This window comes from Thunnus thynnus, chromosome 11 (assembly GCF_963924715.1).
Source record: "Thunnus thynnus chromosome 11, fThuThy2.1, whole genome shotgun sequence".
NCBI lineage: Eukaryota > Metazoa > Chordata > Actinopteri > Scombriformes > Scombridae > Thunnus > Thunnus thynnus.
The window spans coordinates 31,844,304-31,870,683 of record NC_089527.1 but is presented as its reverse complement, the minus strand read 5'-3'; the positions used below and the strand labels follow the sequence as shown (position 1 = coordinate 31,870,683).

At 41.1% G+C, this 26,380-nt stretch overlaps 1 protein-coding gene across 2 annotated transcripts in view; it reads left to right on the top strand.

Annotated features, from left to right (window-relative positions):
- The first annotated feature begins 3,479 nt into the window (after positions 1–3,479).
- plekhm3 (pleckstrin homology domain containing, family M, member 3) overlaps positions 3,480–26,380 on the top strand; it is a 48,673-nt gene continuing 25,772 nt past the window's right edge. Inside the window, exons 1-3 of one of the 2 annotated variants that reach the window (XM_067604476.1) lie at positions 3,480–3,557; positions 6,198–7,130; positions 16,627–17,736. In XM_067604476.1, the coding sequence (XP_067460577.1) occupies positions 6,608–7,130; positions 16,627–17,736 (1,633 nt within the window). In that variant the 5' untranslated portion in view covers positions 3,480–3,557; positions 6,198–6,607. Of the gene's footprint in view, positions 3,558–3,582; positions 5,970–6,197; positions 7,131–16,626; positions 17,737–26,380 lie in introns of those variants that run through there. The other variant, XM_067604477.1, reaches the window with a different exon arrangement.

Here is a 26,380-nt window from a genome sequence, read left to right as displayed (position 1 = left end):
TAAAGATGGACGTAGCGAGGTGTGACATCACCCGTTTGTTTGTGTTGGAGTTTGTTTGAAGCAAAGGGTTGCTGCTTATGGTTGCCGCCATCTTTTCCGTTTGGAGCCAGGACCTTCCAAATAAGGAGTGCAGGGTGTTGCCTTTCACGCTCTGGAGACACACCCTGCTGCCTTGTACCCAAGCTAAAGCTAGCTTACTGGGAACATTTAGTGCTGTGCACTTGGGCAAATATTAGTTACTTTAGCTAAATTGTGCTAACAGGGAAGGTATTATCAAATAACATTAAACTTAGTGAAATATTGTTACAATAGTCTGACTCAGTGCGGGGAGATCAGCGGGTGAGCCAACTGTCAATCACAGCTGTCAATCAACACCCACACAGCAGACATCAAAGCTGCTATAAGTCTTCAAATCTTATTAACAGAGCAATAATTTCCAAAATGTCCACCGGCACACTTATTAGAGGGACTGAATTTAGAGATTGAGACCATAATGACTCGTTGAAAAAAATATTGACTTACTATTTCTAGAGAGAAGTTGAGGCTTTTTGAATGAGAATAAGACCAAAGACTAGAAAAGTTTGCAGTTTCCATCCATCCAAGTTTTTTGCTTTTTTTGTGTGTAATGAGCAATGCTTTCCTTAATAACGGCAGCACTTACTCCTGCACGTTCTTTCTCATGAACAAACACATCTGTGGCTTTAAGCTTCGCTGTATCGTGTTACAAGTACTCGCCATCTTAACCCCCTCAGTTCATATAAACATTTATAATGCAGCAGTACACAGGATGCATTAAAAGAAAGCAGATTATTTGCATATTAAAACATTAGCCTGCGTTTTTGTGTGTGTGCATGTCCAACTTAATCTGAGTGAGGGAGAAACATTTACTGGACACACACATACACGCGCAGTGTTTCCATGGGGACCAAGCAGCCACTCTGCTCTTCAATAGCGGGTGAGTGAGTCGAGGTAGACAGCTATTGTGTTGTGTGTGTTTGGGGGGTCGGGGTGGCGGTTTGAGAGGGTTGAGGGGGGAGGGAGGGGGGGCAGAATTAGACAACACACTAGACAGATGAAAGCACTGCACATCTAATCATAATTTAGTCATCACTAGGAGATGCTGTGATCAAAATAAAGAAGGAAATAGGCAAGACTGACAGGACAGAGAGAGACTGAGTATATGAGTCAAGGGAAGGGACTGTTTAATGGAAAATGATGAAGCCTTGTGGACAAAGATGGTCTTATTTCTAAAGTTGATGCTTATTTGTGGCATCCATCCCCACAATGAGGCACATACACATAGCCTAAAAGGGTTTATAAAGCTCAGACAGCTATATTGTTAAAGACAGTGGACCTAAATTCTTGCCTTTTTATGTACAATTATGATGTATTAAAATGCAAAAAACTGAAAGGAAATGGGAAACAAAAGGGCTGAATTTAATACAATTTTCCTTAAAAAGAACAAAATGTTTCTTACTGACTTACAGCAGAAAATGATTTGTCCAAATTCAAGGAAAAACAGAAACATTTGATGGCACACTGAATAAAATGCTGACAGTCCTCAAAGGTGAAAATATCAGTAAAGAAAGCTTTGTGAGCCAGGTGACAGGGAGAGTCCTGTGTGTTTGGCTCAGTATGGATCAATTTATATCTGAGACATGTAGGACTATTATCCTGCAACAATGGTGCAGAGAGAGTAACATAGTAGAGCCCATTAGGCTGTCCTGGCCCTCCTCTCTTTCACTGAGGAGAACTTTTTAAACAAATCCAGACAAAGACCATTCAGAGAAAGGAAGAGAAGGAGGGGGTACAACTGGGGTTTCCTCAAATGGGCTTTTGAAAGCTTCTAATGATATTTCTTGAATTGGAGCCACTGGTAATCAGTAACTTGTGGTGATATTTGGAATCATCAAATATACCTTTTTTCCTACAAAACATCCAGAAAATTACATTTTTCCAGTGTTTTCTTCAGAATATTATTCTGAACAAATTCATTATACCTCAAACATGATTTCAGACTATAATTATGCACTATTTATCAGTTTGAAGCAATAATATTGTTTAACAATTAGTGTTATAGTATTAAATAATTACATCCTATACATCTTATTGTTTCATTTAATTTTCCAAGACAAGAGCAGGATTAACCCACCAGGGGGCTCTGGGGCAAAATATGCATGTTCCTCCCCATAATTACTGTTTGTTGTGTCTATGTGTTAATTTGTCACACTTGAAACACTTTATGGATAATTTATGCACAGTGTAAGCACAGTTTCAACATAAAGCCTGTTGAAATATTAAACATATTAAACTTTGACACAGGCTCCTCTGTAAGGCCTATAGACTGGGTAAAAAGCAGGGCCGACCTTAAGTCCTCACCATTTCAGTTTTAATTGTGCTTTATTGGTGCATATTACCAAACAAATTATGATATTACCACAAAGTAGACTGGTTGGGTGCAGGGAAAGCTTCAAGCAGTCCATTAAGGGGAAAACTATTCTCCATCTCTGCTTTTCCTCCACTCTCCAGTCCTCTTCCCATCTTGGTCAGATTCATGTGTAGATGTGTGTCACGAGCTTTCTTTGTGAGACTAAATAAATGCACCACCCCCCTGCTATCACTCAAGGTACTGATGATGCCATTTAGGGATTTTTATCCCATTTCATGAGAGTGAAAATAATGAAAATGACCTATGTGTAACACAAGTGGGGAACAGAGAATGAGTAAATGTAAAAAAAAGGATCAAATGAGGCACATGTTTTTATCCCTGTGTAGCTCTTCCATCATTGCAACTACAGGTAGCAATGAAATGAAGAATATAAATAACAACACAGTAATGGCTTAGCATATTTCCAACATGTCATGAGGGTTTAATGAGAAAGATGAGATGAAAATAAACGTTTGCCAAAAGATTTTCGAATAAAAATTTCTACAGAGCAATAAAGCCAAACTCCAGTATTAGAAGTAATAGTAGAATGATGAAATTACATTCAATAGTCATGCATTGATTGAGACAGTGATGGTGATGACTGTACAAATTTTCCTCACCATCATAGCTATGTATTCTCTTGTTTGTCACGTGTGCCTTTTATTATTATTATTTTTATTGCATCATGTTTTTAAAAGAATATATTTCCTGATTTGTTTTTTTCTCCTCCTATTTTAGGGAGGTATTTTCAGGGCAAAAGATTAACGTGGAAGCTATATATGGGATCTAGTTCCCGTATAAATGAAAAAAAAGAAGCCCTGAGTTGAGTTTGAATAATTTGCTGAACTATCTCACCATTTATTGGTTAATTCATGCTATTTTCTATAATTATCCATAAACATTTATTTCGTAAAATATGATTTTATGTCTGTAGTTTTGCCCTTAATAACATCTATAAAGTACTGAACCGTGTTTGGTGCATGTAATTAGTAACTAACATTGTGCATACTACATGCAGTACTGTGTGACGTTACAGTGCAAAACCGTTACACGGAACCTTCGTCCTGTTGCTGTCGGAGGACTTTATCGCTGACGGACTAGCAAATGACATAATGGTAAACACAGTAAGGTGAGTCCCGATTTATGTTCTATATCTCCTGCTTGGCCCCGGCTTTATCCCAACACAATACCAGTAAAGCTCCACGGAGACGTAATGCTCATGATGTGAGTGAGTGAGCAGTTTTATCCTCTACTGGAGTGACATTGCTCACGGATGGAGAGAGGGTAGCCGTTAGCTTCCAGCTAACTAGCACCCCGGCTCCCATCACATCAGCTGGGAACAGAAGAGGCCTTTCTCAGCCTTTCTCAGCATTTTGTCAGCCAACCCTCTGAATGATTCATCCATTTCTAATATTTATGTAGAAGTGTCGTGATAATAAGATGTATTAGCGAGCTAGCTCACGTAGCAAGTCACGGTAGCTAAGCAGTAGGCTGACCGTGGCTTCACCTCTGCCAGTGTTTACTGCTGACACACACAGACACACACTGTAAACGACTGTACTGAGGCTTCAGTCGGGTTTGTTTTATTTCTGACTGCTTCTAGTCAGAATAAACTTTGGTAACATTGTGTATTAAAAGGACGAGTTAAGCTAACAGGCAATAGTTATATTCAGTCTCCATGATGTAAGTTCTCACTTTGAATTGAAGATGTAATTAACCTGTATATCAACATTCAATATCATGTTTATCATGTTAAGTGTAACAGCTGAGTGACGAACAATTCCTCTTAGGACCAAAGTATAAAAACATTTTAAAAAGCATCTGAAGTGTATGGGTGCATAAAAAGGTAATTATAGATGTGAGTTTTCATTTGGATAAAGTAAAAGAGTAAAAACAAAAGGTGCTGCATTTACAGGACAAACACACACAAAAAAGCTGCTCTCTGACTGTGTTGTTTTGGTGGACAAAGACCTGAGTCAGCAACCACAAGAGAACCTCACATTGCACACTGTGCTCATGTTTTCTGTATTTGAATCGCAGAGTTATGAGCTTTTATTATGTAATAGACAGAATTACTATAATAGTAAATTGTGAATAAAATTCCAAACATGTTGCTACAACCTGAGTATGACATCAGAGTGGTGTTAAATGTATATGATGAATTTGTTGTGGCTAATTCAGGCTCTAACCAAACAACACATACTTCTTTTTAAACTGTACCTGTCTGACTTCCTAAAAAAGAATAATGCTTTATTCAAGTTTGATAGAAGGTGCCGTAAAGCTTTCACATAAAGGACCAGATAAAATATTTTTGTTAAATTCAAAAAAATGAATTTTGTTAATTTTATAAATCTGTGCAAAACCCCAAGTAGATGGAGCCTGGTTCCAGACCTCTGAATTGCTGCCAACATCTCAGATTCTGTTCAGGGATTCAAAAACTGTACATTCAAATAAAGCAGGGAAAAAATAAAATAAAAATAAATAGTAATTCAATCTAATTATCAGGCTAAAGCAGATATAACCTTTGGGATGTACACATTTAGGGCAATGGTGGTGAGAGTTGGATGTATTTAGATTTTAGTAAAATTAAACAATTTGATATTTTGTTGGTGTAAGTATTTGATTTGTTGAGTTTCGTTCATTCAGCTGTTTTCCTCATGGTGACCACAGACTCCAGGTCAGATTTTAGACATTTTTTTCAAAAGTTGTCTATTGAAGATAAAGAGATTTGTACTTGGGTTTTGATATGAGTGGACTTTTACTAATTATTCTAATGTGCTTATGCATAGTTGACGGTAATGGCTTGACAGCATGTGTGAGTCAACGGGTGTTCAGTGGGAAGCTCAATGACTAATTCATCTTGATGACTTGCTCAGTAAGATCAGAGCTGTATCTGTAGGAAGATGATGTCATGGTAAAATGCGTATACAGCCTCATGAGTACATACAGGGTCATACTGTGTGTTCATTTAAAATGTAAACTAGTGAGTGTTAGTGATGGAGACACATTAACCATGGATGTGTCAGAAAAGCTGCTAGCCTTGTCCCCAAGTCCCCAAACAAAACATAAACATCACTGGGACATCTACGCTAATATCCTCTTTTGTATCGTCAACAAATGATCATGGATAAATCGTAAATATTCAATATATCGCCCGGCTCTACTAGAAATTGGATTACAGTGATGTAATGGCCTTTTAAAAAATTCATATGCGGGGAAAAGTAAAAGAGCCTGAGCTGTGGAGGAGAAGAAAATCAATGAGAGGGAGAGAGCACATATGAGAAAGAAAGACATATAGAGAGAGAGAGAGACAGAGGAGTGGAGGGAATAAGAAGAGACAGGCGGTCAGGCAGATGGATGGCAACCCCACCCCTGGCCTGCTTCCTCTCTGCCTGCCCAGTCCAGTGATAAGCAGCTGAGGAGGAAGTCCAGTATTATTTCATCAGGACATGTGAGAGAGGATGATGCTGCTGCTGCTGCTGCTGAGGAGGAATCTGTGAAGCTCTGGTCTCAGTTTGATGAGGGGACTGTAGGTGGGCAGGTACAGTAGCAGGATGCTTCAAGTTGTCAGACAAGACTTCAAAATCTTTTAACTTTTATCTTTTCAAAGCCTTTATTTTTACTTTAAGAAATCATTTGGAACATGAGTCTATTTTTTATGTATCTATGAATAACTACCCTTTTCTGGTGGCTGTGTTTCCATTCTTTATATTTGTTCGGCATGCTTCCTTTTTACTGTTTCCTCTTTCTCTCTTTCCTTTTGTTACAGTGAAGCCACAAACAGTCTTCACTGACTTCACAGCCACAGACGAGCCAAAACGCAAGAATTTGTCTCCAGCCCTTGAACAGTCCTGTTTAGCTCTGGCATTAAGCTTCAGTAGCTTTCCCCTCAAGAGGTAGAGACATCCCATAGAAAAGGAAGGCTGTAAGCCCTGGATGAAGGCCCTGTCTTGAGGCAGAGAGCAGGACTTGGCTTCAGACAGCAGTTCGTGAAGCCTGCAGGCTGCTTGGATCTTCTTCACCCTTTCCTTGCTTGCCCACATGCCTGAAAGACTCGCAATTGTCCAGCTGACTGCTAGTTTTGTTTGTTGGACATGTGGATGCTGCTAACAGGGTTTTTGTGCCCATTTTGGAAAGCTATCTAGTTGTGAGATTTTCAGCTCAGGGGAAGGCCCAGCCATGGAGGGCCTTGAGCAACTTGACATGGTGGGAGATATCAGCCCGGCTCTGGAGGCTACCGAGGACTTCATCCACTGCATGGATGGGATACAAGGCCAAGGTCCGAGCCAAGCTCAGACAGGGAGCCTCCAGCCTCCCAGGCAGCCAAAGCAGTTGCAAGAAGTCTCCAGTGCCGCACTGGGGAAACTGAGCTCCAGCGGTGTGTGGAGCCTCCTGGCTGGAGAGCAGCCGGAGGTGGGGCCCTTAGGCCTGGCATGGGCCGACAACTTCAGCGTGTTGGGGCTGGGCATGGGCTTGAGGCATGGCAAGAGGAGCCGAGCACGCTCCACCAATGACCTGGCAGCCCATACCAAGGAGTGTACCAATAACACCGCTAACTCCTCATCCAACTCTGCCTTCAAGAAGGGACACAGCCGGTCAAGATCAGACGTCAACTACCGGCCGTCTGCCTACACCGACAACGGACTGCCCACCATCGACTGCAACACCTTGAAGAACATGATCCTCAACCACCAGCAAGAGGGTGAGTTCACGTACGGCACACTGTGTTTGGGTCTGTGTGTGATCTGATGTAGATATACTGATTATAGATGTGTTAGTCTGAATCTTTTAGGTCTGTGAAAGAGCTGAAAAGATGAATCACTTAAAAATTGCAAAAGTTGGGATAAGCTTTTATTTTGATCAATCAGTTATTTTGATAATAATGTTGGACAGTTGAGCAGACAACACAAGCTATTTTAGGACGTCACTTTGGGCTTTGGGAAATGTTGAGCATTTTTAACTGTTTTCTTACATTTCATAGAGTAATCAATGATCAAATATAGATTCAAAGATTATAAAAAACTGCAATGATTTGGCATCAAAGTAGACTTTTTGCACCATGTTCTCTCTTATTTTGCATAAATGCTGAAACTTAAATTATCTTTTTTACTTATATATTAGTGTTTTTCACTTCACTTTTTTCTCTTTTGTTGTCAGCAGTTTCCATTGGAAAATAAGGCTGGGTGATTTGATGAAATATACTGTGGGACAATGGACATGAGTGAACTTTTAGAGATTGTAGAGTTTATACTGAGTTATCTATCCTGTAAAATAAAATCAAGTCAAATTAATTTAAATAGCCCAAAATCACAATATCTCTGGTTACATACGGCCATTACAACAATGTTGTGTTTAATAAGTAGTGCTTCTTCATGGCAGTATTGGAATTGTAGATGAGTCTGATGAAATACCTTAATTATCTAGTTGTTTCAGATTGTTAATCTATAAGTGGTTTCTCAATTGAATTGGCAGAAAATATACTATATCATTATATATATTACATATACTATGATATGAGACATTATTGCTTAGCCCTATTTGAATGTAACTTTAAAGGTAGAAAAGTGAAATGTGTCTTCAGTGAGGTCTCTGGATTATCCTCAGTATCCAAACTCGCTAAACTAAACAGCATTAATCTACATTGTATTTAGGAGGCAGTACGAGGGTCAGTGGACCTGTTAGACATATGTGTTCTGTAATTTAGGTGACCTGACCCTCAATGGATTTGCCTAATTGGGCGTTTGTGGCATGGAGAGCCGTTGTCTCCTTGACTTATTAAACATGATGTCATGTCCTTTGGTAACCAACTCATTAAAACTGAGGTATTCTTAATTCTAGGCAATATGTCTGTCCCTACCTGTCAGATACATGTATTACCTCCTCTGATGTGTACTGATCAACCGTCCAGTCACTGGAAAGCTTTCTCAGCCTTGAGAGGCTTTGGCAGGACAGAAGTCCTGGACTATTTGTGCTGCAGATCGGGGCGTATGCTGTACTTATGTTGAAGCATCCTCAGAGAAGCAATAATGATAGAAGATGATGATAACTTGAAATGACACAGCTGTGCTATGACAGTCAGTATTCAGGCAGAGAGACGGACACACACACACAAACATACACACACACACACACACACACACACACCATTTGTTTGTGTGTTTTGGCCATCTGAAGGCCTAAGGAGATCCTAAGGGATCCTGAGGGATAATAGCCTGTAATCCTGTCAGCAAATGGACTCAAATGAGGCGAGAGAAGAGGGAACCCAATTACCCGTCTCCTGATACTGGCAGGATTATTTAGTATTAGCATATGTGTGAAAAGGCATCAGGCTATTTAGTTTGGCTCGATGTGTATTGAAAGGAGAGAGGTAGGAAAAGGCCAGTAATAAGCAGAAGGCAGAGTGATTTAGCTCGGCCTCGCTACATCTCTTCATTCACATTGGGGAAAAAAAAGTAGCGTGTTTGCCTTTCCATTAGTGACAGCTGGGGATGTTTAGATGGTAAATGGAAATGATGATCCAATATACATGTATATACAGGACCAAACAGGCTGTGTGTGATGCTTTTATTAAAGCTCTTTATTTCATAACATTACTCTCATAGGATATTGTGAAAAAGACTACAAAAGCTTGCAAATTATTATTGTAAATAATAGGTCTATATTTGGTTGCACATTTTGAGTAAAAACACATGTCTCTGTGAAGCGCATTGAGCTTATCTGTAAAGAAATGTGCTATATATAAAGATTAATGTTAATCAGGTCAGAAATGAAAATGATCTCTTGTCTGGTTTGTAGTTCCAACAGAGTGATAAGTCCTCTCTCTAGCAGATCACGTCACGTTCTCACAAATAAACTTTCTTTCATCAGATCAATATTTAAAGTTGATCAACTCAATAGTTTTGAAACAGGACTTTTGGTATTTAGATCAAGATGTTTGTGTAAAATAAGGTGTGCCAAGTTTAGTAGTCTACAGCTGCATTATTTCAGTATGTCAGATACATTTACTCAACAATATGAGTATTGGCTCGGATTCAGTATCAGCAGACACCCGGTCTTAAACAACTAGGATCTGGGACAAAAAACTTGATTGGGACATCCCTGCTGAAAACTGTTGATAAAATAGCCTTGTCTTACCATCTTCAACACATCAGACTCCAAACCTCTGAATCACTTATTCATTCATTCATATGAAACACTGTTTGGTGTTTGTAGAGAGAGAGTGTGCCAACAAATTGAAGGATATAAAAATCAATAAAAATTAAAGCTGCAAGCGGCAATGATTGGGCCCTGGTGCTCCTGCGTACGTCGAGTCGGGTGCAGTCGAAGGGCTTCAGCCACAGGCATGTAGATGTCTCCAGACCCGGGCTGTTTTCAGATAATGAAAGAAGGAGGTTAACATCACTTCCTTTGTCCGCTATTTTACCTGCTGCTGGTGCTGCATTGAAATTTCGTAGGGGGCGCTATGGAGCCAGTTTGCATCACTGACTGAATATTGGTATGAAGACGTGTTCAGGCTGGGAGTCTTATCAAACATGTAAAGTTTGGTGTAGATTCCAGCATTTACACTAAAGTTATAGCAATTTCGTCTGTCATGGCGAAACATCAAAACTCAACGCCACGTCATGGCCACATGCTTCAACGCTAGCTAAATCTTTTGATAACTTTTGATCATACACTAGTGTAGATGACACACACTGATTTTGAAGTCGTTACGATGAATTCTGTAGGAGTTCATTAAAATACAAGGTATGCGAAATGGCCAAAAAAACATGAAAATTGACCAGTTTTCCTGTAGGACTTACAATATGGCTCCAAGAGGCTTTTTTGTGCGTCTTGACATGATCTACGTTAATCTGGAAGGCGGGGCTACAATTTTGAAATTTTCAAGGGGGCGCTGTTGAGCCATATTGCCATGCCTATGTAAATGAGGATTATCCAGGATTTTAACTGGTGTCACTCCAGACATGTGTGCCAAGTTTCGTGACTGTACACCCATCCCTTGTCCCTGAAAAACAGCATCGTATTTCATGGCGAAGGATGTGTCGCCATGGCAACGGTGTTTTGTTATGGCTCATGACCTGCTGAATGTAGCATCACCAAGGTCTTACATCTTAGCTGAGTCAATTTCAGGTGCATCGGCCAAATTTCCTAGGAGTAACACAACAAAGAATGACGCATAATACATCCTGTTGCGCTAGGACTGTCACTAAATATGGGCCTGAACATGTGTTCAGACTGTGACTAATACAATTTGATCTTCACTGCTATTATAGTATGTTACTGGTTAGTACTACAGAATAACAACAATCATAATAATAACAATAAGTATAAGTAGCAATAGCCAGGGAAAGATGCCAACAGGACTGCGAAGAACCGCAAAGGCTTGGCCTGCATCCCAGGATTCCTGCGAGATGAGAAAGCACAAAAAACTCCAGGGAAGAAGCAAAGTTAGTGACATGCATTGATGTTACATGAATGCATACAGATGGAGCTCAGTGCATCATGGGAAGTCCTTCAGCAGTCTAGGCCTATAGCAGCATAACTAAGGGCTGATCCAAGGCGAGCCTGGTCGGCCCTAACTATAAGCTTTATCAAAAAGGAAAGTTTTAAGCCTACTCTTAAACATAGAGAGGGTGTCTGCACCCCGGAACGAATCTGGAAGATGGTTCCACAAGAGAGGAGCCTGATAGCTGAAGGCTCTGCCTCCCATTCTACTTTTAAAGACTGTAGGAACCACCAGTAAGCCTGCATTCTGGGAGCGCAATGTTCTAGTGGGATAATACGGTACTATGAGCGCTTCAAGATATGATGGTGCCTGACCATTAAGGGCTTTGTAAGTTAGGAGAAGGATTTTAAATTATATTCTAGATTTCATAGGAAGCCAATGTAGCGAAGCTAAAATGGGAGAAATGTGATTTCTAGTTTTTGTTAGTACATGTGCAGCTGCGTTCTGGACCAGCTGGAGAGTCTTTAGAGACTTGTTAGGGCAGCCTGATAATAAGGAATTGCAATAATCCAGCCTAGAAGTAACAAATGCATGGACTAGTTTTTCTGCATCTTTTTGGAGCAGGATGTGCCTGATTTTTGTGATATTACGTAAGTGAAAAAGGCAGCCCTTGAAATTTGATTTATGTGGGAGTTAAAGGACATATCCTGATCAAAGATAACTCCCAGATTCCTTACGGTGGTGCTGGAGGCCAGGGTAATGCCATCCAGAGTTAAAGTTAGTCATTAGATAATGTGTTTCTAAGGTGTTTAGGGCCAAGCACAATAACTTCAGTTTTATCTGAGTTTAGCAGTAGAAAATTGCAGGTCATCCAGGTCTTTATGTCCTTAAGGCATGCTTGGAGTTTGTTTGACTGATTGATTTCATCAGGCTTCATTGATAAATATAATTGGGTATCATCTGCATAACAATGAACATTTATGGAGTGTTTCCTAATAATGTTAAGCAAAAGAACTCCTTCAGTTAATGAAATGAAATAATCCAAAGATTATTGACTGTACTTGTATAGCGCCTTTCTAGTCCTGTGACCACTCAAAGCGCTTTTACACTACGAATCACATTCACCCATTCACCACCGATCTTCCAATTAGTGGACGACCTGCTCTACCTCCTGAGCCACAGCTGCCCCCTTATTATTATATTATAAATATGACATAAAACAGACAGCAAAATCAAAAGAGGTAGTGAGTTTGTGACATACAAAAAGAGTGACTTCCTCCCTAACTATTTATGCTATTTTGATCTCTGGAATTTCTTCAGTCCATGTTTATTATTACAACCAATGGAACGAGTCCTGTGACGCACAATGTGGTATTGAATGTGTGTTGAGCAGGTGTGTGTGTGTATAGTCACACTTTACCACACATTCAGTTTCACTTAATTTCCACTTTTTTTGCTCATGTCTTCCTATGAAAATGAAACTGTGAACATCTTTTTGTTAATGATGAAAGTTAATTGGATGCGTTTATGACACCTAAAGCCAACTCTCCATCTGTCTACCTTCATTCGGGACTTTATACTGACTTTGCATGCACTCGTGGCCTCTAAATTTCATTTCCGGTTCTTTCTGAAGGCACTGTAACACATTACTCATATTTTCTCCTCTAAATTCCTCACTCAACTTAAGAATTTACCACTGTACTTAGTCCCAAAAGACACACACACACGTGCCCGCCTTTATAGACTTCTCAGAAGCTGCTTTTACAAGTTGACGCTGATTGATGACTGGGTACTTACTTTAAGAGAACTCTAAATTTACCTGTAGATGTGAATATGTTTGCCTGTGTATGTGTTAGCCCTTTTATAGACTGGGGACCTGTCCAGATTGTACCCTACGTCTTGCCTAGTGCATGCTGGGATAGGCTTCCTGAACAGGACAAGCGCTGCAGTTTAGAAAGCAGTTGGATGGTGGACTGGTGTGTGGCTGCAGGTGCTTTTTCCTGCTTTTTCATGTTCAGTCTATATGTGCGTTGGTATCCAGGAAACCATGGGAGTCTGTTAGATTGTAAAAGAGCATGATTGGCTTTGTAATCAGTGGGTGAGGTTGCTTGTTTAAGGCTGAAGCAGGGGGTTGTGTTCTATGTCTTGATGGACTTGAGGGCAGTTGTACTGAAGAGTTAGTTTGCAGCGCTGAGAGTGAAGTATTAATTCTGGCTGAAGGTTTGTGTGTGTGTATATTAGACTATTACTAGGGTGTGATGTCAAAACCTACCAGGTGGATGTGACGGCTAATTGAACCAAGCAGTTTCCCCCACCGCACACAAGCCTAATTCTCATCTCGACCTTCCCAAGCGTGAAGACTGCCAATCAGCCCGACTTGATTCCAGCTAAACTTATTTGCATATTCATTTGTTCCCTAAGCAAAAGGTTTGTTAACATGCAAAGTCTGAGACCTGGAGTGACACCGTGTCTACTGCCGTTTTTGATAAGATTGATGAGGCACTTGACTCGCCACCCTCTAGTTAACAGGAGCTGTAAGAGATTTAGGTTTTCCTTTTCCTTCTTGACTGATTCAGCACGTCAAGAAAACAAAATGCAATATCAGCCAATTACACCACTTCTCCTGGGAGTGTACATTGAAATTAGTTTGTGAGATTGGTGGAGGGGTGGGGATAAGTGATTGTTGTTATTTTTAAGTAAACCTGTCTGCTCAGGAAGTGGTTATTTAATGATTTGCAGGTCAAAAGACGTGTAGATGTTTAGGTTTAAACTGGGCTAAAGGTGACAAAACAATCTCAACAACACAAAGTTTCACTCAGTAGCTGTTCTGGAGTTTCTGACTGTATCACACTAAGTTTTGTTGAAGTTTTTAGACATCAAGGTTACATATAACCATTATGTTAATAATTGTGTTCAATTGTAAAGGAGGCCTGGGCTAAATGTTGAAATATAGTCTCATATATAATCAAGAAAAAACAAGACAACTGTACCTATTTATTAAACTCACAAATATCTCCCTCTTCCACCCAGATTTAGCTGGTAATCAAAAGATGAAATTTCAAGTCCTGCCTTGGTCATACTAAATACTACCGGAAAAAAAAAATGAAATAGAAGGAAGAACATAATTATTAAGAAAGGTTAAACTAAGGTAACTTTAAGTCCATTAAAAGACCATTATTTGCAGAAATTTGAAGAAATTACTTTTTAGAAATACCCAGATGTCACCTGCATTTACTCTGTGGAGAAGGAGGAAATAAATCAAGTAATAATAATGATAATAATAATAATAATACAGGCTTAATACAGGCAGTCTCACATAAGGCTTGTGAGAATAGTAAAAAATGGGGCAAGGTAAATTACATACATAAATGCAAGAAAATTGTACCATGTCTATATTCACATAGAAAAATCCTTTCTTTAATACTTCACAATGTTGGCCTTGTCTTTGTTGCACGATCTCTCTGTTCCTCTTTTTAGTTGAAGACCCAGTGGGTTGAGGTTGAAACAAAAACAAGAATGATGTCATTTTTAAACATTGTTTGGTTTTATGGCTTATGTGAAACGCTGCATACTTAAACTGCTGACGTATGGCTACAGTTCCCAAATATTCATCCACAGGTCACTGCTATGTGGTAACATTCGCTCTTCTAAACGATTCAGATAGCTGACAAGCTGAATCACAGCTACACCTCAAGGTTAACATTTGTATGCACAGATTATTATACTGGATGAAGTTACTGTTTACATTTTTACACTTCAAATTGTAACACTGAAATAAAATAGTGGAAAGTAAAGAGTGTTATAGATAACAAACAGATTCAATGTCTTAAATTTGCTGTTTATTATCATCTGGCTGGTATGGTTTTTTTTAGAATTTTTTCAGGCCATATCACAGCTCTTAATAAAGGCTGGCCCAGTTTCATGACCTGTTGTCTATCTGAGTGTGAACCTGCCTTAATCAAGGAGAAAACACTCCATAATCACAGGAGAAGGAGAGTGAGACAGAGAGGGGAAAGACATAAATGAGGGTAAAACAAACCTCCTCAGAGAGAGGGGTGTGCCCCGGTGCCCTAGGATTATGTGGCCTCTTTTACAATGCTGTTTCTTCCTGCCTTGGTGACAGGGAACTTTCTCAGAGAAGCACTGGTGCATGGCTATCTCTTACCAAAATACCAAAGCTCCTGTGTGAGCCGCAAGCCTCTGATAAGGTACCTTGAGGAGGAAACTGGACCATCCAGATTCAGGTTCCTGAGATCAGTTAGAGGTGTAAGGACTGACAGAAACGGGGAGAAAAAGCTACGTAAGCAAATGAAAAGGACAAAGCTGAGCAACTCTTAAGGACAGTGTATTACCTGTGTAAGCTGTCTCTGCTCTACCAGCTGTATGAGATTTTTTTGTTTGCTACAGCATACATACAGATGAATGAGAAATTAAACGAAAAAACAGTACAGGTGTGAATGCTTGACCCCAGCATAACAGAGCCACCAGATCCCCTCACTGTAGGGGTCAAGCATTCAGACCTGGACCAGGTTTTCCTTTAATTTGTCACCCGTCTGTATCTGCTCTGTAAATGGATGAGAAAACATCAGAAGCCAAAGGGAAGAAACTGGAATATTGTCAGTTCTCTATCAACATAGTACAGCTCTGTGGACAACTTGTTTCCAGACAGCCAATTAAATCGCTTCAATTTAAACCACATTTCCATAAAGCAGTGACATTGGCGTTCTTTCATAATCAGAACAGACGGTCACACTGAGCCTGATAGCATCCTGTTAAACAACACAAGAGCCACAGACTCTGAACAATCCCATATTTGCTTTCCTGCTAAAGTCTCCTTCTCTAACTTACAAACATGAACAAACGTCTTCTCCTGCTGTTGCACATGTGTACCGCTAACGTCAATTAGGAGGCTAGGTTGCTAATTAGCTGTAAATATCCTTTCAGTTTGTTTATATGCTAGTGTGTTACTTACTCTCCTGTACCACTGCTAACAACACAGTCTGTCCATGACTTATAGCACAAGTTTGTTTACTTTGTCCCTTGTTCTCCTGCCGGTGCTAGAGATCAGTGGCTGTCAATCAAACGCAGACATTGACACGCCCCTCCTGCTGAGATGAAAAAGATTTTATTTTTGATGTTTCCCAAAAACCTTGTTCCGTCTTCCTTTTAATAATAAAAAACTATTAAAATACACTGAAGAACGTGTTGATATAGTTTTTGACCACAAAAAATCATGAATATCATCAATAAATGTGATATCAGTTGGACTTCAACAAAATCAATAAGATTCAGTTCACCACTTAGAACTGTCAGCCTCCAGATAAACAAATATTTATCTATGAAGGCAACAGAACATGTACTGTATGATATTGTTCAGTATGCAGGTGAGGAAGACTATTCACACATAAACATTAAACAATTACAGCTGCCAACGCCCACAAAGAATCAAGCTGCAGAACTGTCATAGCCACCTTTCAAGTCTCGGGGGAATGTATGAATGTTTGTACTAAAAAAGTTTCAGTGCATTTACACTAAAATATTCCTTTCCTTTATAATTAAGCTTGTTTACTTGTTAATTACAAATGTTCATTAGCAAGGTAATAACATCAGAATCGTTACTTTACTGAAATAAAAGCTCTTGTTGTCTCAGATGTTGTTAGCCATAACACAGAGACATTACTCATCTCTGTTTGATCATTCTCTCCCTCTCTGTCACTCTCCGTCCTTCTCCCTCCCATGTTTCCCTGCACAGCTGATAAAAGCAGCAGTAGCAGTGTGGTGAAGCAGGGAGAGATGGAGCAGCGTGAGGGGCCCCGAGGCCGTTGGACATCCTGTCATGTTGAGCTGACACCCTGCGAGCTCCGTCTGTACACTCTGGACAGCAGCGCCAACCGCCAGCTAGGCACAGCCTACTCTCTGTCACACTGCCAGAGCGTCATCTCACCAGCACCTTGCAGCCAGCCTGGCCAGATCACCCAGCCTGCTGACCAACGCACGCTCCAAGCCTTGTTCTTCAACAGCACACGCCTCCAGCTGAGGGCGGCCAACCAATGGGAAGCCATGGAGTGGAGACGGCTGATGTGGGAAAAGGTGCAGGCAGTCAGACCCGTAAGACAGGAGAACCGCCAGCGGAAGACCGAAGTGGAAAATCAACAGGTTGCCAAGTTCCCTGCACCCATGTCGCCCTCCTCATCACCATCACCGTCGGGGCTCGACACCAGGCCCGATGGCGACAGCGACACCCCCATCTCTGCAGAGACGTCACTCTCTCTCCAGCCTAATTATGGTGTCCTGAGCAGACCCACCACCCTTCCTCTGTTCACCAAATGCTGCCAGGACGTCCTCAAAGCTGGTCTGCTCCACCAGCTGATGGACCAGAACAACTGGAGGGCCTTCACCTTCGTCCTGACCAGATCCTCTCTCCAAGCCTTCCCTACCGAGGGCCGCGGGTCTGTGTCGCAACCTGTCCTCCAGTACCCCCTGGTTTCCTGCTTGGCCGTGCAGAAAGATCAAGAGCCAGAGAACGGAGAGCCATGGACCGATAGAGGGGACTGTTTCCAGGCTGTTTTCTCCAAAAATGTACTCCGACTTAGAGCGGATGATCAGCTCAAGGCTCAGGAATGGGTGGAGGCCCTGCAAGAGGCAGTGGGAGCACAACGGCCTGCACAAGAAGAAGGTGGAGACTTAGGAGAAGGAGCTCCAGGTCTCCAGGGGGTGCTGCTGAGATCAAAACCATCTCGGGAGAGGAGGCAGCGGGAGGCCCAGAGAGCCAAGCGTCAGTCAGTCACCACCAGTTTCCTGAGTATTCTCACCTGTCTGGCTGTGGAGAAAGGGCTCACTGCTCAGAGCTTCAGGTGTGCAGGTGAGTGGCCTTCACAGATACACAGATACATACACATACACACACAGTGGAGATTAGTAGTTGCTTTCAATACAAAGTGTTTGAAATTTCAACACATGACACCTCACCTGATTGGCTCCCAAGCGAGTGTATTATAGGTATACAGATACATTTTCTCACTGGGTTTGTTTGTTTGAGTCTGAAACAGTTTGATTGTCCCTCCACCTCTAATCCTGCTGGTCGGCTTTCATTCTTGTTCCAATCCAGGGTCTGCTTATACATAGTTCTTTCGTCTACTAAGTGCGACTGCTCACGATTCTCAGGAAATGAGACTGGACTCTGCAAGAAAAACTGAGAACAATTAATGTCCAGGTGGAGCCACCAAGCCTCAAGGAACAGGGCCTTATAGCTTTAATTGCTATCGATTAATAATTAATCACTGTAAAGTCCATTCTCAGTGTGTGTGCACTGCAGGCTCCAAGTTTCCACATCACACTTGTGTAAATTGCATAGTGGACCACGATTGGTTCCAGACTACTTGTGATGTCACGAATCAGGCTCATAGGTACACGCCTTACACTCAGATTTTCAGTGAGCTCACAGAAATGTTCTGCCTTTAGCAGATGAATGTGAAAACACACTCAGCACAAACATCACAGTCTGGTGACAAAAAGAAAAACACAGTTTTTAGTGGAGGGGGACTTTAAGAAGTTTTAAAGAGCTGTATGTGAAGTATTTTCAGGCCATTCATGTATGGAAGCAGTCTGTTTAGCCAGAGATGGACATTAATGAGCATGCTCAATGGAAAAGCACCTGACAGACCTTGTCTCTACACTGCATTGTGTCAGCCTACATGGACGTGTTCATACATGTTCCATGCAATCCACACCGTCATAAATTTTGGGCTGCCCACGAACAGTCCTCGCAGTCTAGGGCAGTTGATGAAATTCACATCATGCAGATCCTTGTGCCTTTGCAGATGCGGAAAGTACAGTTTTGCCTTGTTGCATTCATGGAGCCGTGTGAGGTCAAAAGGTCAGAAAGAAATGCAGGAAAAAAAACAATACAGAATGTTTTTTCAAAAGCTGAAATTTAAAACTTTAATAAAGCCTTTTCCGCTTCATAGTAACTTCCAGTGTATGTAAGGATCATTTATAGTATAACAAACATCCTTGTGTTGAAATTGCATAACAAGAAGCCAAAAATAATCTCAAATTGTATTATAAATGATATATACATGCTGTAGATATTACAGTTGTACAGTGTGAAGGATGCTGTCTCTTTCATTGCTTCAACCTCTTCCTGTCAGTCAGTGGTTTTGGGTGTTTTTCAGTATTTAGTCTTTACCCTTTTTCATATCCTGCAGCATTACAGCCTGTCTGCCTCCTTTATTATTATTCCTGTTGGTCTCCATACCAGGCCCTTGGACAGCCCCATAAATGGCAGGCGGTGCCTTTACTCTCCCTGGGTGTGAAGCGTGGGCTTCCTCTCTCTCTCTCTCTCTCTCTTAGGAGGGCTTTGAATAATCACCGCTCACCTCCCTTTTTATTTGTAACAACTGGCTTATTAATGCAGGGCTGTTTGAAAGGCCAGCTGAAACAGGAACAAGGACAGAGGACGTCTGGGGGCAACTGATGATAATTGGTAGGCTTAAAGCACCAGAGGAGAGGAAAAATGGATGAATGAATGAATGAGAACGAATGAAAGCGTCCTGGGGATGCTACAGTGGTCGGGCCTGATCGTAGTTGTTGGATTGAAGGGTCTCTGGGTAGAGCTGGATGGGAGGGACAGCTGGATACGTCCATTTTCTATACAGAGCTCACCTCTGCTTACTCAATCCGTTTATTTCCCTCTTTTTTCCTCCCTTTCTTTCTTTCACCGGTTCATTCAGCCTTTCTCTCTTTTTGTCTCCCCGTCTACCTCTGCCTTCCCCTTCATTTATTTGACTGTATCCCTTTTTAGTCTCCTGCAGTGTTACTTTGCGGGTCCTGAAAAAGCATTTTACAGGATTTGAATTAAAGGCCCTAAAACTGAATTCTAAATCCAGGTATTGTTAGAGGTCCTGTCTTTTCATAGGATTATATTTTCACATTTTTTCATTTGGAAATTGGTCCCATAATGACACTCTCACTAGTTTTAAAATGACAATCTTAAATGTAAGCATAGAGAACAAATCTCATGTGCAGAGCCAGACCAACAATGAAGTAGTATGTATTCAAAGCCTGATATATCTTATTCCTCTGTGCCATAGACCTCTGTTATTTTCTAAAAAGTGTGACATGTTCCTTCACCAGGAAGAGATCAGTCACAATCATTTGTAGAAACGTATCCAAAGACTAACATCTGTAATTCCATTTTCAGTCTCAGGAGAGAAGTTCCTTGTATGGCAGACACCACTGAGCATGTGCAGCAATTTGGTTCCATTTACAGAGCATCACTAGCTTGTTGTGCTACATATCACGACTCTGTAAACGGAAACCGCATTCCTGCACATGCGTAGTGGCGTCTGCCTTACACAGAACTACTCTCTGGAAACTGAAAACGTGATTCCAGTTATTAGTCTTTGGAACTGTTTCTAAACAAACTACCAAGCCCAAACTCTTCAAAGCCAAAGAACATCTCACCCAGTGTCAAACTCTGTACATACAGTACATCATCCTGCACAGTGAGGCTCAAACATCAGCTGAAGGAACAAGAAGTAGAACATATTTTTGAGTGGAGGAGGAATTTAATGACTAATTCAACTTAGGCAGGCCTGGTTAGTGCTTCCTCATTTTTGAAATAGGACTGTGATTTACAGTGAGTAGAAAATGCATCATTCTCTCCCTCCCTTTAATATATGTGATTGTACCTTCTTTTTTGTGTTTATCTGAAAGAAAGGTTTAGGATACACTGTGAGCAGAACATCCACACAGTAGAAACTGAGCACAGACAACCTCTCTTACAAACCATGCAGGATGGCCAATAAGTAAGAAGATGCATCATCTGTTGAGCTTTCATCAAAGTCAGAGTATTGATGCAGCGGCTTTGTGTGGAGCATTAACTCAGCACATTAGACGTGTCACTTGTAAATGGAGCTACTAATGCACTAATGCTCATATTCTGTGTTGTGCAAATTATGCCCTTTGCTGTTTCTGGTGCAAATGCCCAGACATTGTTGATGCTGTTTTAGTTTACTTTTGATGAATACTGCTTGGTTGGAAGCTCTGCTCACAACAAAGAAATAGGGAATATTTGGCTACACTGGTGGCCTGGAGGTTCTGGGGTCAAGTCAGGCCTTTGTTGCATGTCCCAATCTCTCTCTCTCTCTTCCTTCCTTTACTATCATCTCTCTTCTACCAACACGAAATGCCCAAAAATATGTAAAAGAAATGAAGAATGTAAACAAAGACGATGTAAGGTAAGCACTCATATTGGCCCTTAAAACCCCATAATCCCAGTGTATGGAAAACATCCCTCTTCTGTTAACCTGAATGCACATCTGATTATTCATATATGAAGCCGCCACTATGAACAAGATCTCTTCATGATGACGACTGTGCCGCCCGATGTTCAGCATGCTACTTTGGTTTCCACCAATTCCTCTTTGAACTTGTTTCAAGTCTTCCCTTTGCATATGCATGTTGCCTCCATCTATACATATTGAGTGATTGGTTATTTAACATCAAAATGTAAAATGTATTCAACTAATTACACATGGGAATTGCTGCGTTTGTCATTCCTTTTGAAGAAAACTGTTAGTGTTCGTTTGAAGACCGTGACTCCCCGTCACCCCTCACCACACACACACACACACACACACACACACACACACACACACACACACACATTGTGCAGTGTGTCCTCAGGTTTGGTGACCCCTGTCATTGCACTGGAGCACATTCTCAGGCCCCCAACAGGCCGGGTGAAGTGGGAATCGGTAGATATGAGCAAATAGAGGATGTAGGAGGTGGGCCCACATCAAAATATAGACAGTCTCTCTCTCTCTCTCTCTCTCTCTCTCTCTCTCTCTCTCTCTCTCTCTCTCTCTCTCTCTCTCTCTCTCTCTCTCTCTCTCTCTCTCTCTCACACACTCACACACACACACACATTCTCTCACTATCTTTCTCATAGTACTCGCCATTGGTGCACATTTTCATTCGAGTGTTCGGTCGATATGAATGAGACACATCAAAGCTCAGCCTTCTCTCGCCTTTTCAGTTTTAATTCACACACATGTACATAACACGCACACACACACACACACACACACACACACACACCAGTGTCCTCTCAGAGGTGTGGTAGTTTGAACCAGCAGCGGGCAGATGAAAGCATGAGCCCGTTTTTGCCCACATGTCATCTCTCTCTCTCTCACTCTCTCTCTCTCTCTCTCTCTCTCTCTCTCTCTCTCTCTCTCTCTCTCTCTCTCTCTCTCTCTCTCTGTCTCTCTCTCCACCGTACACTCACCCTGGGCAGGTCAAAGTGACCCTCTCTCACTACAGAGAGCCGCAGTACAATCGGTAGACCTTTGAGCTACGTTTGAATTCCCATTCATCTTCCCTTCTGTCCCTCTTTCTCTTAGTCCCAGAAAGACCCATAAAAGATCAGAGACGAGTAGAAAAAGCAGTTGTAACACAGTGCTGAAAACGGATAAAGTAGTTAGCAATTAGTGATAGAAGGTATTAACAGTTCATCTGAAAATGGAGAAAGTACCTTGAGCGTTGCGAATAGGTTTAAAATGGAGAAAAGTAGTGCCAGTAAACTCTGAAAATTTAAGAAATAGTTTATTGTTAGTTGTAGTTGACAGTAGTTGATAATTATAACACCACATCCTTTTACTCACTTTTCATTATCAGCACAAAATGTGGTTGAGGAGGTACTTCTTATTAAAACAAACAACAACAACCAGGATCTTTGCTGGGCCTATTTTTCCCACAGTTGTCTAATTACCTGACTAAACTATAAATAGGATCTAATATTATTGATATCCTGCTGTGGAGCCACACCCTGTAGAATAAGCATTACAGTTGTAACTGCTGGTACAGGTCAGATTGGTAATTACTTCTATGAATGATTATTGTGGTATCTGCTGTGTGTAATCTTTAGGGCTGTAGTTTATGTTTTCTGCCTTTATAATCTATATAAAGTCTAGGGTGTTGTCTTTCAGTTGCTTATTTTGTCTGAATAGCAGCCATAAAACCCAAAGCATGGATATTACCCCAACAGAAACACAGCTCCGCATGTGACTAAAACGCCAAATACTATTTTTTGTACATTCATTTTTGATCTATTTGCATTGGCTTTTGCTTGATATTAATCTTTTTCAGGCATTTGACCAATAACACAAGTCAAACTTTTTTATCAACAATCTGGTTCAGACAGAGGAGGGGGCTCCTTCCATTTCCACAGGAGGACAGAAAACACACAGTGGTTTAAAATATAAACTTCCAAAACACACAATCAGTAGCTATAAAAAAGAAACAAAAAAAAGTGTTGCAGCCGCAGCATCCATGACTTTTCTTGGCTGTAGATGGCGCTCATCAGCACAGCTACATCAGGCTGCAACTACTACAGCTTGAGGCTGAAGCCAATGTGGAAGTATCTGAAAGTGCAATACCCCCGACAGCCGCTAGATGCTCCAACTGACTCCCATTCATAAAAACTCAACTTCTCTCTAGAAAGTCAATCTTTTTTTTTTTAACGAGTCATTATGGTCTCATTCAATAAATTCAGGTCCTCTAATAAGTGTGCTGCTGGTCATTTTGGAAATTAATGCTCTGTTAATAAGATTTGAAGACTTATAGCAGCTTTGATGTCTGCTGTGTGGGTGTTGATTGACAGCTGTGATTGACAGTTGGATCACTAGCTGCTCTCCCTGCTTCGCCAGCGCCAGAGAAGACAGCCACCCCTCTACCTGGAGAGGAAGCCAGGGACTGGGGCAGTCATGGCAGCAGTGGCATCATAAAATCTTGCCCACTTGGATTTTCCACTTCCAAGATGACCCTCTCGTCGTCCATGGTGACAGATACCCATAGCCACACAAGACATAATGTTGATGTAGTGATGTGATATACGATTGGGAGTCTGCACAGGGTGATTTATTTTGAAAATTAAACGGATCCTCTGTGCCATTCCTGTGTCTGACTTCCTGCCTGGCTTGATCTGATCTGTGTAGCTTGACGCAGCTTCCGTGTATGTTTAGCAGAGCGAAGAGCCACTTCTGAAATGCATTGCACACGTCTGGTGGGATCACAAGCAATTGACTAGAGTGGCTGCGAGCAGCTCTGGCGGCCGCGTCGCAGCCGGAACGTGAGGCATACGTGCCCGTTTAAGTTTAAGTTTAAAGGGAACCTATTATGCTTCTCTGTACTTTCAGTCATATATATATTATGTTACAATATCAGATGTTCATGTTAAAAGTGGCCAAAGTTTCAAATAATGAAGTATGTAGCAGGAATCCCTGTGAGCAAATCAGACTGCTCTGAACGCTCAGCTTCCAACATTTTTTTTCTGCTTTCAGCCCGAGCTGACGTCTGCTTGTGACGGATTTCTTTATATGCTCATCTGCTCCACACACACAGCGCATGAGTTCACTGCTCTGCTCCGCTAACATTCTGGCATATTTCCATTGTTTTGGGTGTAGTCACGCTGAGCCATGAATGGAGTTGAGCTGGCGCGCTGTGAGTGTTTTTCCATTACACAGCACAGCAAAGTAAAATAAGTTGTTTACCTGTTGGAGGTGTGCTGGTCATCAGTCAGACATCATCATCACTGTGGCTGTTTCTGCTTGTACTATTAATCCTTGCATTATTTCTAACTGATCCACTGAACAAAGAGCTCCAAATATCTCCCGCCAGCTTAGACTTTACTGCTTATAAATTATATTTTTACTTTAAATTGTATATGTACTTATACAATCACTCACTTTATAGGCATGCCAGTTAATAAAGCATGGCATAAAATGTTAGTTATCTGTAGGAACAAATAGTTTCTTGTTGGTTGGGTCGTCTCTGGTCTCTGGTTAGAATCATGCAGGCTTCTCTCTGTTTTGAGGTTGTTTTGCTGCTTGTTGTGGTTTTGGTCAGGAGCAGGTCAGATTTATATCCCTGCTGTTATTTTATCCTTTTTCTTCTTCCATAGTCCCACATTTTCAGTGGAAGGTTTTCGCTGCTTGTTGTACTGTGCAGAGCACATTATAGGCTGTCTCAGTTGTGGTAGTAGTATGTTCACCACCGTGTGTGTATGCGAGGGTGTGTTCTCCTCTTGTCCTCATGATATAGAAGTTGAGGTTAAGGTTAAAGGTTGTTATTTGGTTTGCGTATGTTTTCAGGCTACATACATATGGTTATTTGTTCCTCTGGTCCCAACAGCAGGAGACCAACCCTGAGGCCGCAGTTGGCCAGCGAGCCGGCCTCGTGGTCAGCTCTTTCCTCGAAATGACACAGTGTTTCTCTGACGGTTGACCATCCCCACTGCCTGCTGGCTCCCAACCAGTGGACTGTGGTTTTGTGAAAGAGCATCCACCCCAACAACAGCATGAGCTCACTGCTGTAATTAGCGTACCTACTGAGTTAAACATATGAATTCAGTCATACTGAAGGTTCCTCGAAGATAAGACTTTGTTGTTGTCTTGTTTTCCACCTCTTTATCGACTTAGTTTTTACTCATGTTTACTGTACATTGTTTTGCCTGATTGATTCATCTGAATGTTAATGATAGAACCAGTTTAAGTGTGATTTTCCATGTTCAGTCTAGTGTTGAAAAAAATTAGCTGATTAATAAAATAAGAGTGGCTGAAAATTGACACCAATTTTATTAATGGATTTAATAGTGAAATGGGAGCTAAAGGGCAATTAACACCAGCAGTTTTAAACAAACCTCCAACTTAGTCAAACGTATCTGCTTCATCTTTGGTCTACTGTACTTGCTGCACCTGTGTGCACAGTTTTCCTGGTCAATGAGGGATTGTTCCAGATGTTTCAGGTCTGCTCACTTTCAGTTTTACTTTCACACCAAGTAGTTTTGATCATCTGGATTTAAACTGTTGACTTGTGTTATCTGATGGTCTGATTGTGATTTTTTTTTGTCTGTTGGACTTGATTGTAGTGATGTTGTTGCATTGTCAGATGTCAGTTTGACTTTGGTGAATGTACAGTGTTATCATAAAGGATAGAACTGATGGCCAAAACTACAAAAATAAGTTGTAAAAAAACAAAATTATCCTTTAATTCTAAGATGTTTTGCTTTCTTTGTTTCATATCACGATAAACTGAGTATCTTTGGATTTTTGACAGTTGGTCAGACAAAACAACTTGAAGACATTACCTTGGGCTCTGGGAAATTTAACGGACAATTTCACAATTCTTTTATGTATTACAAACGAAACAATCAATTGATTAATTGAAAAGATGCAGCCATAGTTCAGTCAACAGTACATGTACGCTCCACAATAATATTTTTGGTCAGGTAAAGTAAGAATCCAGGCTAGCACTTATTGGACCATTGTCTGTCGTCTTCAGACGAATTCTTGCGATAAAAAAGTAGCTGGACAAACATCAATTTATTGTCTGCCTTCATCTGTCCTTGTTTGATCTCACTCTTCTTCTCTTTCATGCCGTTCCGTCTATCCTCTCATCTCTCAATAGCCCCTTACTCATTATACTCCTTTTTTCCTATTTCCCCT